We start from the raw sequence: 19195 nt of genomic DNA, 5'->3' as shown, positions 1-19195 counted from the left end.
ACTTCCTGCGATCTAAAGGGATAAGACAATGGCCGATAAATTGATGTACATACCTAATGACAATACACAAAATTACCCCTTCTGTAGATTAAAATTAGTGGTTGAAACACTTAACTTTATGACCCTACCAATCGAAATTCAATAAATTCCCCAAAGTTGTTAAGTCAACGAATAAGAAAACGTTATTACAAAACTTTGGGGACTAGTGCATATAAACAGCCCATTGTCCCCTCTGTCTCTATGACATACTTCCAATGTCAATCATCAATTTTTTAACTTGATTAATATTTTTTTTATTTACGGTCGCCTTCACTTACACATAGGCATATCCTAGTTAAAGAGTAGATGCACTATAAAACTATATTCTATTATTTGGGAAGGGTTTATAATCTTACGATTTTGTGGGCTGCGGATTGGCAGATTAGCGGAATGTTTTCTATCCTGGTGGCCTCAATTAAAATACACATGTATATAAATATATGTTTATTCAATGCTAAAAAATTCAGCTGAAATAAAAAAGTGAACAATTAAACATCTTTTATTACCAATTTTATTGAAGCTTTTTTATAGTGCCTATAAAAAATAACGTCATACTGGCCTACTTTGGTAAAAAAATGTATACTGGCCTGCCATTGGTAATCTAATCTGTGTATTGCCTTATCATTGGTCATTTGCATTGTATGACGTCATTTTTATATGCGCTATAAAGAGCTTCATTTTATCAAGAAGTTATTTACTTTAAGTAAAATTTATTTCAAGTAAAAACTAAATGATAAAATATAAATTATTTCTTGATTTATATTTTGCTATTAAGTAAATCTAGCAAAATGACATAAACACCATGTAGTAATAATTATTCATGTGAGGGAGGAGGGCTGGTTGATGTTAAATTAATTAACAAATATGTTATTAAAGGATTACTCAAATTATGTATTTATGCTTCAGAAGGGAATTATAAAATGCTCTGCTCAAATTTTTGACTCTATTAATATTTTTTAACTACTGTATCTATAAAAAAAAATTCTAAACACGTTCTGCCACCCGTAAACTTAACTTTTAGGGATAATGTTGAAACTTGATTGGATTGTACAAAGTAACAACATCCAAGCTTTGATCTAACTTAACGTTTTTTTTACTAATATTATGACAAGAGTTTTGCTTCATCAACAAAAGTTGGTAGATACAATAAATTTTAGAAACTTTAATTTTGAGTTACTTTTTTGCACGCTTTTTGTTCTTGTTATTATTTGTTTTATATTAACTTTGAATAAAGAGTATAGTTTTTTGGTAAAAAAGGTAATAAATTAAATTTATTGTGCCTTATCTTTGACAAAAAATGGTCAATAAGTATACTTTTAGTACGAAAATGATATTAAAATTGATTTTAATAAATAAATTCAATTGCATATTTTTGCTTTTAAATGCATTTGAAATTAAGTTCAAAGAATAAAATAAAAGTACAGGAATATGATGAAACATCCACAAAAGCGAAGATTAAGAAATATAGTACTTAAAAAGCTGTTACGCTTTATACGTCATATCAGTTTGTCCGAGGGTTTACTAACAGTGCAGTGTTTCAATTTAATCAGATGATTCTTTTATATTTGGTCTAGAAAATATGAGGATAAATATTAACTGACAAGTTTTATGATCAATGATTATAAATTTTCAAGCTTCCTATATTATACTTCATAGCTCAAGGAATATCTACGAACAGTGTGAAATCAATAGGACAATTTTAACATGTAAATTTAATTGTAGAAAAGCTTTGCTCTATCATTGATTGACACTCTTGTCTTTGAAAAGATAAGGAAAAGTGAAAAAGACAAGATAATTAAAAAATAATATTTATTTGTTATTTAATCTTTTTAAGTGAAACTTTAATAAATACAACGTGTCACTTTTGTGCTGTTGTCATATCTACATAATGTTGACATTTTTTATGTGGTAAGGTTTTTGTTGGCCTGTTAAGATCTCGCTGAAAGAAGATTTTATGCTGTTCTACTTTTAAATATATTTCTCAGAGTGGTTCTATCCAATTTTCTTTCATAAACATCTGATTCTAGAACAGAGCTCCTATATGCTAGGGGCGCAGTCTATAGTTGTACAAATTGTATTTATTTTGTTCCGCTGTCATATAAGAAGCCTAATTAAAAATCATTAAATTTTAATAATTTGAAAAAGATGATAACATCCACAAAAGCGAAGATTAAAAAATACTAATGAATTAAATTTTTTACTTCATTTTTAATATTTTCTATTAACAACTTTGCTATATAAATTGTAGAAAATCATAAATGACATTGGTTTAAAGTAAAATTTATCTTGGTAATGTACATATCTTAATTGTAGAAAAGCTACAATTTAGAAAAAGTTTAGAAGTAAAAAAAAATTTTTTTTGGTGAATTTCAATGAGATATAGTTTAGATTTTAGACATTAATTTAGTGACAAAGTGAGAATTCAAAATGGTGAATTTTGACTCTGTGTTGGTTGACATCGGAGAGATAGGTCGGTGGCAGCTGATGGTCTGTCTGTTATGCTGGATACCTCCATTCTTTGGAGGCGTACACGTTCTTATGTTCTCATTTACAGGTATTGTCAACAAATAAGACAAGACGAGTGACTGGTTCACATGTTTTGTAATTGATCGTTTTCGTGAAGGTGATAGGTTCGAATCTTTGCCCTATACTGCGTTATAACTAAAAAGGTGAAAAATTTATTACAGCTGCTTTGTTGGTTGGTTGTCTGCAGGACGCTTTTTCAACTTAACCATGCATTTAATTAGCAAGGTTTGTTTGAGAGATATATTAAAATAATACCACCGCCTCCCCCCCCCCTTTCTGAGAGGTTAATGGTCTAAAAGTTGGAAACATAAAATAATACAATTAATCCTATTATATAAAGAAGAAAGTTTTTTTGTCAGTAAAGATCTTGCTAACCACTGAGAAATACATAAGTCTTTGGATGGTTTTAAACTATTCTTCTGATTCCCTCTTTCTCTTCGAATATATAACCCCTTCGTGCTAGGGGCACAGTCGCTATGTTTATAGAAATATTGTTTACTTATTTTTCTTTTGATATAATCCATGTGGAACCTAAACACATTGTGTTAACAAACAATTTTAATAGTTAATGTAGACTCTTTTATATTTTACATCGACAATATGTCTGAAAACACGAATATTTCGATGATGTAAGGTTATTCTCATATTATCAAATGACTTTAGTCTGATGTTGATATAATGGCGTCACTTAAGTCGCACAGGGTCGCTACTTGGTCTATTTATCTAATAGTTCGGAATAACCTAAACCAATTTGAAATGGTCCTTTATTATTTTGTATGGATTTCTAAAGTTATATTGTACTGTTGACTTCTGTCATATCATAAACAGTTACAAATAGTGCTCTCTACCAAAGGTTTGAGATACAGTTTAAAATCATCTAGGGATATTTCATCGCAAGATAAACCATTTTGCCTACATCCGTCTAAAAAATCATGATTTTTCTGTATTCTTCTCTTTTACATTGAGCTATAATTAAGTTTTACGTCAGTTAAGTTCGTGCTAATCCCTGAACCAATAAGTTCTCCATTTTAGAGAAGCTAGGTCCCGGGCTGGTTTTAAAACATTTTATTGCCCTATTACAAAGTTACAAGATGCACAGCCAGTAGTGTATAAAAATGCAATAGAACTTATTGATATATGCAGTTAATACTTTGCTTATAGAAGAGCTTCGCCTTTGAAAATAAATCATCACATCCTATTAATATAGTAGTAAGTTTTTTTTTGTCTGAAGCTAAAGATTTCGATAACCACTAAACCGATTGAGTTCTTCATATTATAGAAGCTTCTTATAGGTCCCTGGATGGCTTTTGGCTATTTAATTCTTATATTTAGGTTTAGTTTTTGGCTATTTTCCTACTTTCCTTGCTCCTTCGAATACATAGCTCCTAGATGCTAGGAGCGCAGCCAATAGTAAACATAAATTAAACAATTGCAATGTATAACCGTAAACTAAATGGTAAATTATAAAATGTCTCTCAGCGGAGTCTAATCCTTTCTTTATGTAAGTATGATCTGTACCAGCTGTTTTAGAGGTCATAAATATCAAATATGTGTCTCATTGTTTGTGTGGTCCTATATAGATAATCCCATTTATTTATGGACATCTGTGTTTAGACAACAAACTTAAATCTTTGAAAAATAATCAGTTATTAAACCGCGCTGGTAAACAGATTTTTAACGGAGCTTATTTTTGTCCCGTGGGTAAAAAAGTTATTTACTCGTCTTGTCAAAATCTTGTTTGGTTATCAAAAGTCGATGATATGTCAGTTGAAAACTCGTTTATTGAACCACATATTATTTAATCTTCCTTAAAATTGTGCGACGTCTTCTTGTCTGCAAGTCAAGATTTCTAAAATGACACAACAAATACGGTTGTGGTTTTCAAGTAAGCTTGAATATATCATACCAACATGAAAAATATCATTAACCCTGGAGCATTTGATCAAAACATTGTGTCAAATTATTTAAATCAACAACAGGGTAATTTTGTTTATCAAAATTTGAGCTGTTTTTCACTCATGATCTCTAAAATGACAAAGGTTGTGTTATCCCAGAAATCTTGAGTATATCATATTGACTGCCAAAATAGCATAAACCCTTCATTGGACGAAAACAAAGCTTTCCATAAAACTTATAATGTTGTTGTTTAATTTAAGAAGATAAAACATACCATTATATCGACATGTAGTTTATGTCGACTAAATGTCATCTTATGAAAGTGGTCATAATTGACATATTGTCAACTTGATTATTGACATTATGACAACATACTTATGTTTATAAAATACTACAAGAAATTTAGAAAATTTTAATCCTTATGTAAGAACACCATAACTTTACCATGATGTATCCTACGTTTATCTAATCCAGAAAAATACTTTTGATTGTTTGTTATGAATAGTGTAATGGTTGTTACTTGGTATCTGGGGGTGCTTATCCCATCATTAATTATGATAGGAGACAATACAGCGCATGTCAGGGCTTTATCTGGAGCAAAGCTATTATGTAACTTACTTAGTGTGTGGCTTTGCCTTTTAAACCAGGAAAATTATGACCAAAAATAAATACGATTTTAAAGAACTAATATGACAACATCCATAAAAGTAAATTAGACTAGACGTCAGGACAAACGAACATTAACACTTTTAGAACTTGTATAAAAAATTGTAAATAAATTTGTTTTAAAGATGCGTTAATACAGAATAAATACTGTTTAAGAAAACACTTACATTTTTAGGCTTGATTATTGAGATGCTTGCATACAATATTGTACCTTATTGTCATATGAATTATTATTCAATCCAAAATATGATGAAAATGATTATCATGTCATTAAAAATTGTAGTCAAAACAGTAAAAAATCAGCATGTTTTTACTGGACGTATCGATTCTGGTAACGATTATTGAGTTTTAATGCTTTCTAAATCGTACCCTAATTACAGAAAAGCGTCGCTTTTAATATAAATAAGCTTAACAGAAAGGGAAACATCGAGATAGAGAGAGAAAGCGCGCGCGAAAAAGAAATAGAAAGAATGAAGTATTAGAGGAATAGTCACAGAGAAAAGTATTACAGAAAAACTAACTGACATAAGGACAATTTAACCATATATGTAGAGCAGCTAAGCGAAAAAAATTGAAGAAAGTTTTTAAGTAGAATTATCTAAATGAATCTATGTATATGGATATACCTATCAAGTATTAGTTATTCAAAGATATAACTATTCTAAATATAGGCAGGATTATCTCTAACAAGTTTAGGAATACATAAACTTTATGTGACATAACAGCTAAAATGAAAGATATTGATACCTTATCTGTGAGATATGTATACCTCTTTTATTTTATTGCATTTAGCTTAATTTCATCTTATAAACGAATATTTAAACATTTATCTTTATGAATGTGGATATGATATGTTTATTCACATGTCTTTTATTCTTTGTGATGCATTTGAATGTTATCATCCTTGTTTACATATACGCTTTGCGATCCACTATCATACATAACAAACGGCAAAAGATCAGAAATCTTAAGAAACATCTCACATCCCGTGTGTCTGGCTGCATGACTGGCTGCCTTCCTGGCATCAGGCAGCCCCCGCCAGTTCTGATCAGGGAAAGAATGTGTCACATGACATTTTTGTTATTATTATGAAAACTCTTGATTATTGATCTCTTCCATTAAGATAGTATCTAACTGTCAGGGATATAAAGGGATAAGACAATGGTTTATAAATTAAAGTACATCCCCAATGATGATACCCAAAACTACCCTCTCTTTAGATAAAAAATTATTGGTTTGGACACTCAAAGATTTAATAAAAGTCCCCAAAGTTGTTAAGCCAACAGATAAGAAAACTTTATTACAGAACTTCGGGGACAAGTGTAGAATCCAATGTCCTCTACCTCCCTGGTAACTGTAGTTGTGTGTTGGAAAGACCGCAGGTGGCGATGGTATTTTTCAAATGGTGTGGCCCAAACTTTGCAAAAATATTTTAATCCACATTCTTAAACAAAACTTTAGATTATTGCAAGTTTGTTGCTTAGTACACCTTAAATCTTAACTGTTACCTTATTTAAAGTAATTGTATCTTTTTTTTTGGTGGGGGGGAGGTATATCTCCTTTTTTTCTGGGTTAGGTTTAACAATATCTCATTGAAATATACCAAATCAGGATGAAAACGAAGCTTTCCTAAATGAATATGTGTTTTGAAACACCCAGACAGATAATCAAACAACCCATTAAAATCCAAGAATAATATTTTAATTAAAGTTTTTTTTTCGCGATGCGAGAGAATCACCATATTTGGATAAATGTCCTTGTTTTTCTATGCCTCCCCCATCCCCGTATGGACATGGTTAAACTTTAATGTTTCAGGGGGGGGGGGGGGTGATGAGGGGAGATTGAGAAATAGATTTGGTCAAAATATGCAGAGTATGGGTCACAAATAAAAACACATTATTCAATATGGATGAATATGTTTTTCTTTAAACATTACAATATAATTCAATTATTCTAGGGATAGGTCAATGTAATGGATATATTATTCCTGGGATCTTACACCAGGTGTTTATGTTCTCTATTAAAATGAAACAAGCAGTAGGCTAAAATAACGTTTCCTCCTTCCACCCCCTTTACCCCATCCCCTCCCCTCATACTGGATTAACGTACAGACCAATAAATAAGTCCCATGTTAGAAGCTAAATTGACAACAATTTTTCCCCTGTGGTAATATCTACGTAAATTTTACATCATTGCTAAAATTAATTGTACTAAAATTATCATGTATGATACAGATACTTTTAAGCTACATACAAATTATGTTAAAACTTAAATCTGTATGAATAGAAATAGCTACTTTAGTTATAGTAATGTAAGTACTAATAATAAATACCTATCAATATTCTTTATTTTTATAAAATTAAAAAAATCAATTATAAAAATATTACATTAATTTGTTGAAATATTATTTCTATTTACTCTAAATAATAATACTTCAGTTCTATTAAAAATATAAGTTTTTTCTGCAAAAATATTATTTTTCCATCGTCACTTATTTATTTATTTAGTTAAAGATAAAAAAAGAAAAATTATCATCTAATAATATTATTATTTTTTCAGAGATATAGAAATAGACCAATACATGATGGGATAATCTTTCACTAAAAGGATATTTAATAGTTTTGCCTTTATGATACAAGGGAATTATTAATTGGTCTGATTTGTGTTCATCTTTCAACAGATTCTACAATGAAAATCAAGAATATAATTTTAGAATTCAAAAAACTTAAAATAAAGGAAAATTTGTTAACATGCACAACACCTTGTTTTGGCATTTAGTATTTACCACCAATGACGTCTAAGCTTTTTTGTTGGGGGGGGGGGGGTATTTTCCTTAATAGAGGGGGAAAAATAGCGAATTACTCCACCACAAAAATTTAACATCTCATTTTGTTTTTAAGGTTTGGAGCCCCCAAATGGATTTCGTTGTAAAATCCCAGAATGTGACGGCCCTCAATTTGGATTTAATGATTTTGGAGATATTTTTGAAAGGTTAGAAAGTTTTACAGGTTATTAAAACATTAAAGAACTTGTCCTAACTTTTTGTGATTTTTAAAAACCCATTCGTGACGAGCTCCCAAAGTTCAAAGTTTTGATTCAAACTAGATTCAACAAAATAGATTTTTTCAATAATTACTCTACAGAATTCAAAAAGTAAGGTGTCAAATTAAAGATCTTACTATTTTTGTTCATAATGGCAATTTTCTTTTTTTTTGTTGCGTTTTAGTACCTTAAAACCAACTTAATTTAAAAAAACTTAAATTACTTCTAAAATAAGAGGTCTACAAAAAAAACCGATTGCATATCTAAATTCTATGGATCATTTTACATCTAATACCTACTAAAAGCACGGACTAGCTATTTTTTTTTAAATCACAAAAGTTAGGACATGTTCTTTAGTATTTTCCTTTTTTAATTTTTCAATTTTTTGGGGGATTGGGGAGTTATCTCGCAGTGCACTCACATAAATGCGTCAAAAAATGCAGGTATGACATATACGTTCAACCATTTAGCAACTAGCAGTCTTAGTCTAAAGTTTTTAGGAGATGATCGATCCCAGCAACATTTAACCATGAACTGCACTAAATCCAATATATCACTAAAATTTCAGGAAAGACGATGAGATAGATTACTGTACCTACAGGCAATACACAAAAACTGACCAAGGATGTGTTTTCAACGGCTCTTCTTATGACAAGTAATTTCATGTTTTGAGACTTAATTCTAAACCATGCGGAGATTACATAACTCAAAACTAACCTATCCTAAGAAAAATGGGGTATAGTCCCTTTCGTAACATCGCACCTTATGAGGCGATTCTTCGTATTTTTCACAGTAGCTTTTCTCCTATTTCTAGCCCCTGCGGGGGGCTCTAACCCTGCGGGGCCAATTACCTAACCCTGTGGGGCAATCACCTAACCCAATACAACCTAACCTAACCTAAAAAAACCTATAAAAAGCCATTTTAAAATACGACGAATTGCCCCTTATGGGGCGATGTTACAAAAGGGATTATTCCCGAAAAATGTAAAGTATGTCAGTTATACATGTATATGAATCGTCCTACAGATTTGAAGGTTCCTGTATATTAATAAAAGAACCCTTTTCTAACCAGAAGCTTATGTGTAAAGAAATATGCTAGAACCTGATAGTCATATTGGTATAACAACAGGGATCTAAAGGAATAAGACAATGGCCAATAAATTAATGTACATTCCTAATGATGATGCACAAAATTACCCTTTCTAAATTTCAATTAGTGGTTAGACATTCAACTAAATGAACTATCCAATCAAAATTAAATAAAAGTCCCAAAGGTTGTTTAGCCAACGATTAAGAAAATGGTTTTATAAGACTTTAGGGGCTAGTGTGATAAAAAGCCCAATGTCCCCTCCATCCTCTTATAACAATCTTAATAAAGCTATACATATTAATATATTAAAGGTTTACCTACATGTCATAATCATTATATAGATAAATCTAGCTTTTAAATTAAGACATTATCACAATTATTAAAAAAAGTACCTATTAATTTACGCCCCAATGAAAGTGTTTATTCTGTAATTAATTGGATATGTTCCTATATTTTAACTATTTTAACATGTTTTATTGTATTTAACAGGTGCTCTTGTTAACTAAGTGACATTTACGTTTAATCAGATAAAAACAAAATAAATTTAACCTTTACCTTATGTTTTATGCAGGGCTTGGCAGCCGTGCCTCAGCCGCGGTGAAACCATAAATTTAACCCGCTTGGATGCTTAATTTTTTTTGGAAAAGAGGGATTGTAATATTTGGGTCAGGTTTAGACTTTCAGATTAAAATTTTTACAATTGTAAACGGTTGATTTTCTTGTGGCTTGCAGGTTGCTAACGCGCGGCTGCCGAGCCTTGCTTTTATATACATATTGTGTTTAAATAATTAATTTATACGTTGTTATGTTCTCTGGGGTAGGTATATTTGTCTCCAAAAGGTAGACTATGTTGTTTTAAAATTTTGACCTTCATACATCCAGCCCCTGTGGAGCCCTATATCTGGGGGTACTTCCAACATTTACTTAGGTCAAGCTTACCTCAAATAAGCATTAAGCTTTACCGATCAATAAACAAATAAATAAAAAAAAAACATTCTATGGTAACTTCTTGATATTAAATTCAGTAAAAATGCTCTAGTGTACCTTTAATATATTTATATTTCCATGGAGAAAAGAAAAAGTTAAAATTATTTTTTTTAGAAAAATTTCTATTCATAGAAAACAAAAAATAGTTTTTCTTTACTTAATTTATTATGAAGTTTACTAGCTTTTTAAATGGAACATATAACGCTTTTCTTACAGCATAAGCTGGATGAAAAGACTTGACCCTGTGGGATCAAGGCCTAAAATAACCCTATCATAAAACAAAAAGATAAAATGGGAGAAAGTATTCAGCTTTTCTTCTAGTCAAACATTGTCATTATTGGGACAAAATGTATTGCTTTTGTATCATAACATGCTACAATTCCCTTTACATTGTACATGTACATTCTATATATCTATGTATTTTTAAAAGCGAAGCTTTTCTATAATTAGGGTCGGTCCGTCCGTACGTCCGTCCGTCCGTAACGGATAGCTTTTTTCGCTAATTTAGGCATGTTAGAATTGTCCTATTGATTTCAAACTTTGCATAGTGATTCCTGTAGTAGTTAGGTACGATTTAGAAAGCGTAGCAACTCTATAATTATTACCAGAATGTCCGTACGTCCATTTTAAACATGTTAATTTTTTTACTTTTTTAACAACAAGTTTTTATGTGATCTAATAATCCGATTGATCTGATTTTTGGTATACTGATTCCTGAGACAACAAAGTACAATATTTTAAGCGAAGCAACTCTATAATCAAGTCCTAAAAATGTAAGTATGTCCATAAATATTATTCTGTATCAAGCAGTTTTTCAACAATTTTACTTACAATTTTGCTTCGACATTTATATTCTGATTATTCAGTTCTAACACTATACAAGTGTTAGTGTCCGTTTGTCCTACCGTTTCAGTGCTTCGCTTTTATGGATGTTGTCATTCTTGTTTTTATATTTTTAAAGCTATAGAATAGTTTTGTTTCGATGAATTGTCCTTCCCATATCAACATGATTTTAAAAATGAATAAAGTGTAGAAGATATTTTTTCTCCCAATTACATATCCCGATATCACTACAATTTATGTTTGGAATAAGAAGGAGGGGTAGTAATCGTGACTTGTTCATATTAACCCATGATTTGTGGATTTACAGCTGTTTCAACCAATTTTGGGTTGGTATTGGGTTGTCTTTTTATGATATCATAATATTTACAATAAACTACCCCGTAACTAACAGATTTTTTGGGGGGGAAGGGAGTCCAAGACGTTAATATTTCAATATTTTTGAGTTGGGTTTAGTTTTCAGAAGTTTCCACGACCATAGATTGATACAAAAACTTAGGAGGAACAAAACGATTATTAAAATAGATTTGTCTTCAATCTATTCCAAATATTCATACTAGCCTCTACAGCATTCGCCGAGATGATCGGAAGTCCCCCACCCCTCTCTTCTATATGGATATTGTTTTTTTTTGTTTTTTTCATTAAAGCTGTTAAAATAAGTGTTATGCATGTATGTTGTGCTTCCCACCTGAAAAACCCCCACAGGACCGGTATGTATATTCCCTGTGAAGCACAGTGCATAAATTACCGAGATCTTAAGCTTCAGAAAGACATACCTACGGACAAACATCGTTCTACTTTGTGTTATAATACAATTACTGTATTGTCCCAAATGATTTGGTTGTACGGTAGTACATCTGTTTCAGTCGAGGGGACATTTTCTAGCTTTGCTTTAACAGCAGCAGCCATCTTTGTTTTAAATGTGTTGCCTCCCTGCAAACCAACTATACAATTTATACACTTCTGTCGGTTGGTCTGTTCTTTTACTAATTCAAGTGTCATTATGCAGAGAGAGAGAGAGAGAGGGCTATGGGCTGGTTATTAAAATTGTCCCCAAAGTTTTATAATAATGTTTTCTTATTTGTTAGCTTAATAATTTTGGGGACTTTTAATTAATTTCGATTGGTTGCTTTATTAAGTTTAATGTACATACTTTTTCACCACTATTAGTAATCTATAAAAGGGGTATTGTTGTGTATTAACATTGGGGATTGTCTTATCTCTTTAGTTCCCTGCCTGATAATATACAGGGTGGGGCAAATAAGACCGGACAAATTCTAACTTCTAAACAAATGAACATAAAATCGTCAATTTTAAAGATTTTATTGAATTTTAAAAACTGGCAAGCAAAATAGGTATATGACTTTTAGATTATTCAATAAAATCGCCGCCAGCCTCAATCACCGCCTTCACCCGCCCCCTGAACCGCCCGTAGGCCCTGGTCACCATGTCCTTGTCCAAGCTGGCGAATTTCTCCTTGATGGTGGCAATGAGGGAGGTCTTTGTTGTATAGGCACGTCTTTTGGTGCATGCTTCAAAGTAGCCCCAGGCCCAAAAGTCTATTGAATCAAGACCGGGCTGCTGGGAGGCCCCATTTCCTTTGAAACAGAGTAACCAAAGGATCTAAATTCACCCAACTTTAACGCTACCATTTGACACGGAGGCTCTTATTTGGACCACAGTTGAGCTAAAACGACGTTCTATACCTTTTTGGAAATGGCATGAAAATTCAGCTAGGGTTGTCAGTGCAATTCATAGTCTAAAATGAGTTTTTAAGTTCCATATGGGTCTCTAACGTCGAGAACCGAGAATTTTTCACGATTTCACACAATTTTTGACATCTTAAAATCTGCCACGTTTCACTTTGCCGGAGTACTACAGCCAAGCCACTTTAGATAGAGAGCTCTAGTCTTTTCTAGTGTCTTGTTTATGTATCTAACAGTATCCCCAGCAAGTTGCATAACTCTACCTCATCTACAGATGGGCCAAGATCCGATTTAGTGGGCCCTAGTCGAGAATCCAGATTATTCCACCGGCGCATTTCGAATCTGCCTTGTTGAACATAAGCGCGGCCAGCTCGGAGTAGGAGCCCATCTTCGTCCAAAGATATTTTTGTGCTAAAAAGTAATTACCTAAGCTTTTTATAGTGGGGTCAAACGTCCTGATTGGTTAAGTAGTTTTGGCGCTATGGCCGTTTAAAGTTTGTCCGGTCTTATTTGCCCCACCCTGTATGTCATCCTTGTTAGTATATGATAAAGGTCTCCACCTAAATATGGAGACTAGAATTATAATTACTTCCGTCTTGTCATATATACCTATAGGAATAATAGAATAACAGAGATGACACATAGATTACCTCTTCACTTAGTAGAATAATCAGCAGAATAAACTCTTCATAAATATATTTTAATTGGGATATTGCGAGTAAAATACACTTATTCTTGTAAAGTAACAGCGCAAACTTCCTCTCTCCTAAAACATTGAAAAATAAAATAAAATTAACTGAAATTAAATGTTGTAAAATTCAAACGGACAGATTGACTGACAGCCGAACGAAAACCATCTACATGTAGAATGTAGAATATCTTCCCTATTACTGATTGTTGAAAAACAGTCTATATTTCATTCGTCTATTATGGGTATACTATCTTGAAGATATCACTGTCTAATATTATGGTTCCGGTCAAATTCAGCTTCACAGTTGACATCCTTCAGTAATTTCAACTAAACCAGGTTTCTCAAAAAGTTTTAAATGGTCCAATCACAGTTGAATATCTGCTTAAGCCATTCATAAAATGTACTGTGATAGTTCGAGTTATATAGGAATATACATATATTGCTTGGATGCCTTGATAGGTTAGACAGCACTTTGAAAGCCCAACAAATTGAATACATAAATGTAGTATACTAGCATGATATTAATAGTAGATTTTTAGGGTATCTTGGCTTAGAAACACACTTCTTATTGCAAATTTAAGAACTTTCATGAAAAGGTTGTTCAATTAATAGGCATGGTGATTATTAAGTAAAACTTATACTTCTGACATGAATAAAAACCTGCTAATAATATTATATAATCATCTAAAAGCTTTACAGTAAAAAACTTAATCCTAAAATGTAAGCAATTAAATTAAATATGTATTTGTCCGGAAAAATCTCGGAATCGGTTGGATCAATCGTTCCACAATTTTCAAAACAAAGATAAATCAGTCCTCCCACTACATATTGAGGCGAATCCCCTAGAGACTAGGGGTGAAGTTACTATTAAAGGGTTAAAATACTTTATATAAAAGCTTTGATTGTAAAATGATTTGATTGTACTGCCATGTTGATTTGTTATACTTCTTCATATACACTACATGCACTCTGCCCCAATCAAAATCAAATTTTATATATTTAAGAGATATGATGACAGGGGCAGATTTTGTACAGTATATGTTTTGTACCCATGGAGTTTTCTCGAGTTTTGAGAATATCTTTAAAAAGTGTTATTTTCACTGTTTACAAGTCAATTAGAGACTTTAAAACCAAAAATAAATTCAACAACCAATATTTTAGTAGGTAATTTTAACACTTGCGTACATTTTCTGTGTACTGGGTATCTACAAGAACTACGATGTTTGTCTATATTTCCGTTTCTTTCTCTACTAGATTATGCTTTTATCACTTAAGACCTCTGTAACAGAAAGATTTTAACTATTTTCTCTTAGAATACATTAAAATGGAATTTGGTGGGCAGATATTTCTAAGAAGTTTTATCCCATTATCTAAAAAAGTAAGGTTTTTTGTTTGTCAGTTAAGATCTCACTAACCACAGAATTGATTGAGTACTCCATAAAAGTTTCCAACAAGACCAGGATAGTTTTATGCTATTTTATTTTTTAATATGGGTTAAGGGACTACGGAGAACCCAGATAATAGGGGCGTAGCCATTTGTTAACAAAAATTCATTACAAAATATAAATTAATTAGGGGCTAGGTTAGATTAATGTAGGAAAAAATATTACTATAATCTAAAAACAAATAATTACAATAAATACAGAAATAAAATCAAATAATATGTAATATGAATTTCCTGTAAAAAATGGGTTTGTTGATGGAAGCAACTACCGGAAGGGTCAAAATATACATTATTGTTGTATTGTTTATTATTGTCCTGGTTAATGTAAACAAACTATTGTTCAAAGATATAGTATATACCATATATTGTAAACATTCTGAGAAATGAAGAGGGGAGGTCAAGGGGGGGGGGGTGGTGAAAGAGTTGCATTTATTTTAAATCAGGAAGCTAGACAGAATATAACTTTCATTTCATTGAAATTACGTTAAAACGTACTGGTACCCTGAAAACATCCCAACATATTAACATATACAAAGCTTATCTGGAAAAACTTTACTATTCTATAATAGGATTGATGATGCTTTATTTAGGTTAGGTACGTTAAAGTACATTTATTGATAGCCCTACAGATAAAAGATTTAACTGCCAAAACAAATAGGGCTATTGACGAAAGACTCCCTTTCATTCTTTTAAATTTATATCTGTGCTTGACTTGGCTCTTTGAGGGAAACCCCCGATTATTCAAATAGAGATATTGATATTGTGGACAAAACTATGTTTTTAAGTTTATTTTAAACAAAATAAACACTAAATCAACAAAAATTTAATACAGAAGAACTTTTACAATTAAACCAAAAATAATGCTTTTAGTTCGAAAATTTGAATATAAATTGCTTAAATGTTTTATTTTGTTATATAAGATATCTTAAACAGCAATTGTAAGGGTGGCTCAAAAGGTTTTAAGCTATTTTTCTTTTTTTTAAGAACAGTTTGACAATATAGTGAACCAAAGAAGTTAATAAAATTTGATATTAAGCTTAAAAAGATAATTTGATAGATTAAAAAACATGTACATACATCTATCATATTTTTTAAATATGTAGAGGCCTCAAGGGGCACTTGAGAGAGGGTGTGTGGTCGAACCTCCACTTTATATTTTAGGTTTAAAACAAAAAGTAAAAAAAAAATATTTTCGGTGGAGGGATATTTTTTCCAGGGGCGATTTCATTGGAGAGAGTGGCAACTCTTCCAATTTGTTATGAGAAGCTTCACTGTACAGGAGAACCATAACAGCCCAGTGGTTTAGAAGATATCTTTCGGTAAAAACACACAGTCAGAAAAAAAGACGGACATCCTGTTACTTTTATATAAGAATAGGAGTATTTCAAATTTTCAATTTAGATATACCTACCTCTCTTTCTATAAGGTTTACGACAAATTTTGTCAAAGTATTGTATGTTCTTCAAACAAAAATTTCTGCTGTTTTAATGGCTGACATGGCAAATATTTGGTAGACAGATTTTCATGATACACAGGAAGTTTATCAACCAGCCTTGCCATTGTCAACTTTTGTAAAAATAAGTCGGTAATGAAAAAAGCGCAAGAATAAGGTGAAAAAATTACCAATGAACCTAACATTAAAAGCATGGTCCAAATATTTTTTTTTCACCCCCTGCCTGATAATCAAGGGTATCAACAGAATGTTTTGGTAGTCTTGAGAAAGTAAACCCTTTGTCTGTAAGTCTTAACTGTAAAAATGATAAGTCTTGTCTCTTAAAGGCCATGACATTACCCCTACTGGTGATATTTACTTGTTATACTAAAAACGACAGCAATACTGTATCTCTAGTATGACTTGGGAGGTGGGATGGGGGGGGGGGGGGGCAGACAAGCAACAACTTTACTATCCTATATGCTACAGTGAAGATGATTAAAGTCCCTCCACAGATTATGACGTCATGCGATAGAATAGCCAATGAGAGGCAAGTATACACTGTAATTGACCAATAATGAAATTCATTTGCTGGCCTCTCATTGGTTATTCTATCGTATGACGTCATAATCTGTGGAGGGACTTTAATCATCTTCTGCTAAAGTGTATCTATATGTATGTTTGTATGTCCAGTAAGATCTTGTCAACGTCATATTTCACCTTCTAATGTAACCTTCTAAATATAACCTATTCTCAGAGAGAATATATGTAGCACATCCCTCATAGGGCGTGCTCTATAACCTAATTCTTTATCTAACAAAATTAATAACCTTATTTTATAAACTTTTATAATGAAAATATGAAATAAAATGAGCACACATACTTACATTTGTTGTTCTAATGTATGACTGTCAATTAACTAAACTTTTCAATGTCAAAGAAAAACTACTTAACCACGTTTTAAAAATTCTAAATAACTAGCGGCTTCACCCTTACCATCTATGGGCTTTGTATTCTCGAAGGGGAGAATGAGAAAAAGAGCCTTAAGACATTTCAGGGTTATGATTAAGAAAAAAAAAACCAACACAGAAAAGGTGTAGAACTAATTCGGTTCAGTGGTTAACGAGATCTTAACAGACAAACCAAAAAAAAACTTATTTCTTCATATAATTAGCTGTTATAAAAAGCAAATCTTTTTTTTGTCTGTCCCTCTGTCTGAGTAAACTAAAAGATATAGATGACCGCCGAACCGATAAGTTTCTCCTTTACAGTGTAGCTTCTCATAGGTCCTGGAAGGTTATAACCATATTGTAATGGAGGGTAGCACCACCCTCCCAAGAGAAATCGCCCCGACCTACCCTTACATTTTTTTTACTTTAACCCCCACCTCAAGTGCCCCCAGAGGTCTCTAGGGGCATTGCTGCTGGACATAAGTATTACATCAAATATAGTTTTATAAATGATGAAATGTTTTATACAAGATATGATTCAGCTTGTCTTACTCTTAGAAAAAATAGCTTGAATAAAACAAATAATATATTTAAGTAGCGTTGCTATTCTAAATTGGGACATAACATCCACTCATAAAATTACGTAATCATATAATTTTAGTCTAACATTTGTATTTTTTTCATAGTAAAAATTCTTATTAAGCTAAATATTTTTTCAACATGTTAATCGCTAAGCTAGTTATTACAGCACGTACAGACGAAATTAGTTAAAGAATGGTTTTGCTGCATAAGAATTGTATTAAGAAATATTGACCAAAGACTTGTAGATCACGACTACTAGAATATTAAGTGTCCAAACATAACAGTATTAATAAATTTTAGTAGATAGCAATAATTATGTAAAAGAACAAAGTTGTTCATTAAAAGCGCAGCAAGAATATATTTACACAAACCAGCATTATTTATATATTTATTATCGTAGCAGGGCAATCTAAAAAAGAAGTGTAATGGACACACAGACAAACTTTTTGAGGACCAATATTATGGAGGTTCTTTGGACAATGCAAATAAACATTAAACAAAATTCTGAACAAATGTGAAAAGTAAAAACTACATGCCTTTATAAAAACATTATACATAATAATTCAAATTTTTTTTGCTACATAAAGTGCTTAGCAACTCTACAGATTTTCTTATTCGTTTTAAATGAACATTGATTATTCAAAGGTGCAGTTAATTGTTCACGATTAACAAGAAGGCGTTTAAACATCAAAATCATATTTCAGCTAAAAAATAAAGAGCATTAATTTTATTAGCCCAGTTGCTTGTCATTCAGGGTAGAACTATATGTCTGTCCGTTTGTATGTCATGCTACAATAAGTGTTATAAAATCTTGAAGCAGCAAATAATGCCTAATAATGACCAATGATAGGCCAGTAAACATTGTAATTGTAAAATATATACTAGTCTATCATTGGTCATATGTATTTATGACGTCATTTTTTATTATACTATTTGTTTCTTCTCAAATCTTTCTTACTATGTTGTTTAAAAAACTATTTTGTCTTTCTTTTATCTTTCCGCCCAAAGTAACAACAAATAATTTTAGTCAAACTTCTTTATTAAGATAAAGATAAAATCATGCTATCATAAAATAAAAAATTTTGTGGTTTGTAGGAACATTGATGATCTTTTTTGTAGATTGCAAAAACAGATAATATTCATAAAAAAATAGATAATATTCAAAAAGAAATAGAGTAGGAAACTTTTATAACAAGAACAACAACAATCATATGGCGTCACTTCACATGAAAGTTAATATGTGATTTTACTTAGATAAGTTTCCTAAAATAACAGATGTAGGGATAAAATTTTGCTTGCTAACA

At 31.5% G+C, this 19195-nt stretch overlaps 1 protein-coding gene across 1 annotated transcript in view; it reads left to right on the top strand.

The window, feature by feature from the left end:
• Positions 1-2385: 2385 nt before the first annotated feature.
• The window catches only part of LOC145316044 (organic cation transporter protein-like), a 161057-nt gene continuing 144247 nt past the window's right edge, over positions 2386-19195 (top strand). Inside the window, exons 1-3 of the mRNA XM_080156331.1 lie at positions 2386-2593; positions 8028-8118; positions 8738-8824. Coding sequence (XP_080012457.1) covers positions 2467-2593; positions 8028-8118; positions 8738-8824 — 305 coding nt within the window. The 5' untranslated portion in view covers positions 2386-2466. The remainder of the gene's footprint in view (positions 2594-8027; positions 8119-8737; positions 8825-19195) is intronic.

Source organism: Acartia tonsa, chromosome 4 (assembly GCF_053477335.1).
Source record: "Acartia tonsa isolate MP-2025a chromosome 4, ASM5347733v1, whole genome shotgun sequence".
NCBI classification, from domain to species: domain Eukaryota; kingdom Metazoa; phylum Arthropoda; class Copepoda; order Calanoida; family Acartiidae; genus Acartia; species Acartia tonsa.
This window is presented reverse-complemented; position numbering and strand designations above follow the sequence as displayed.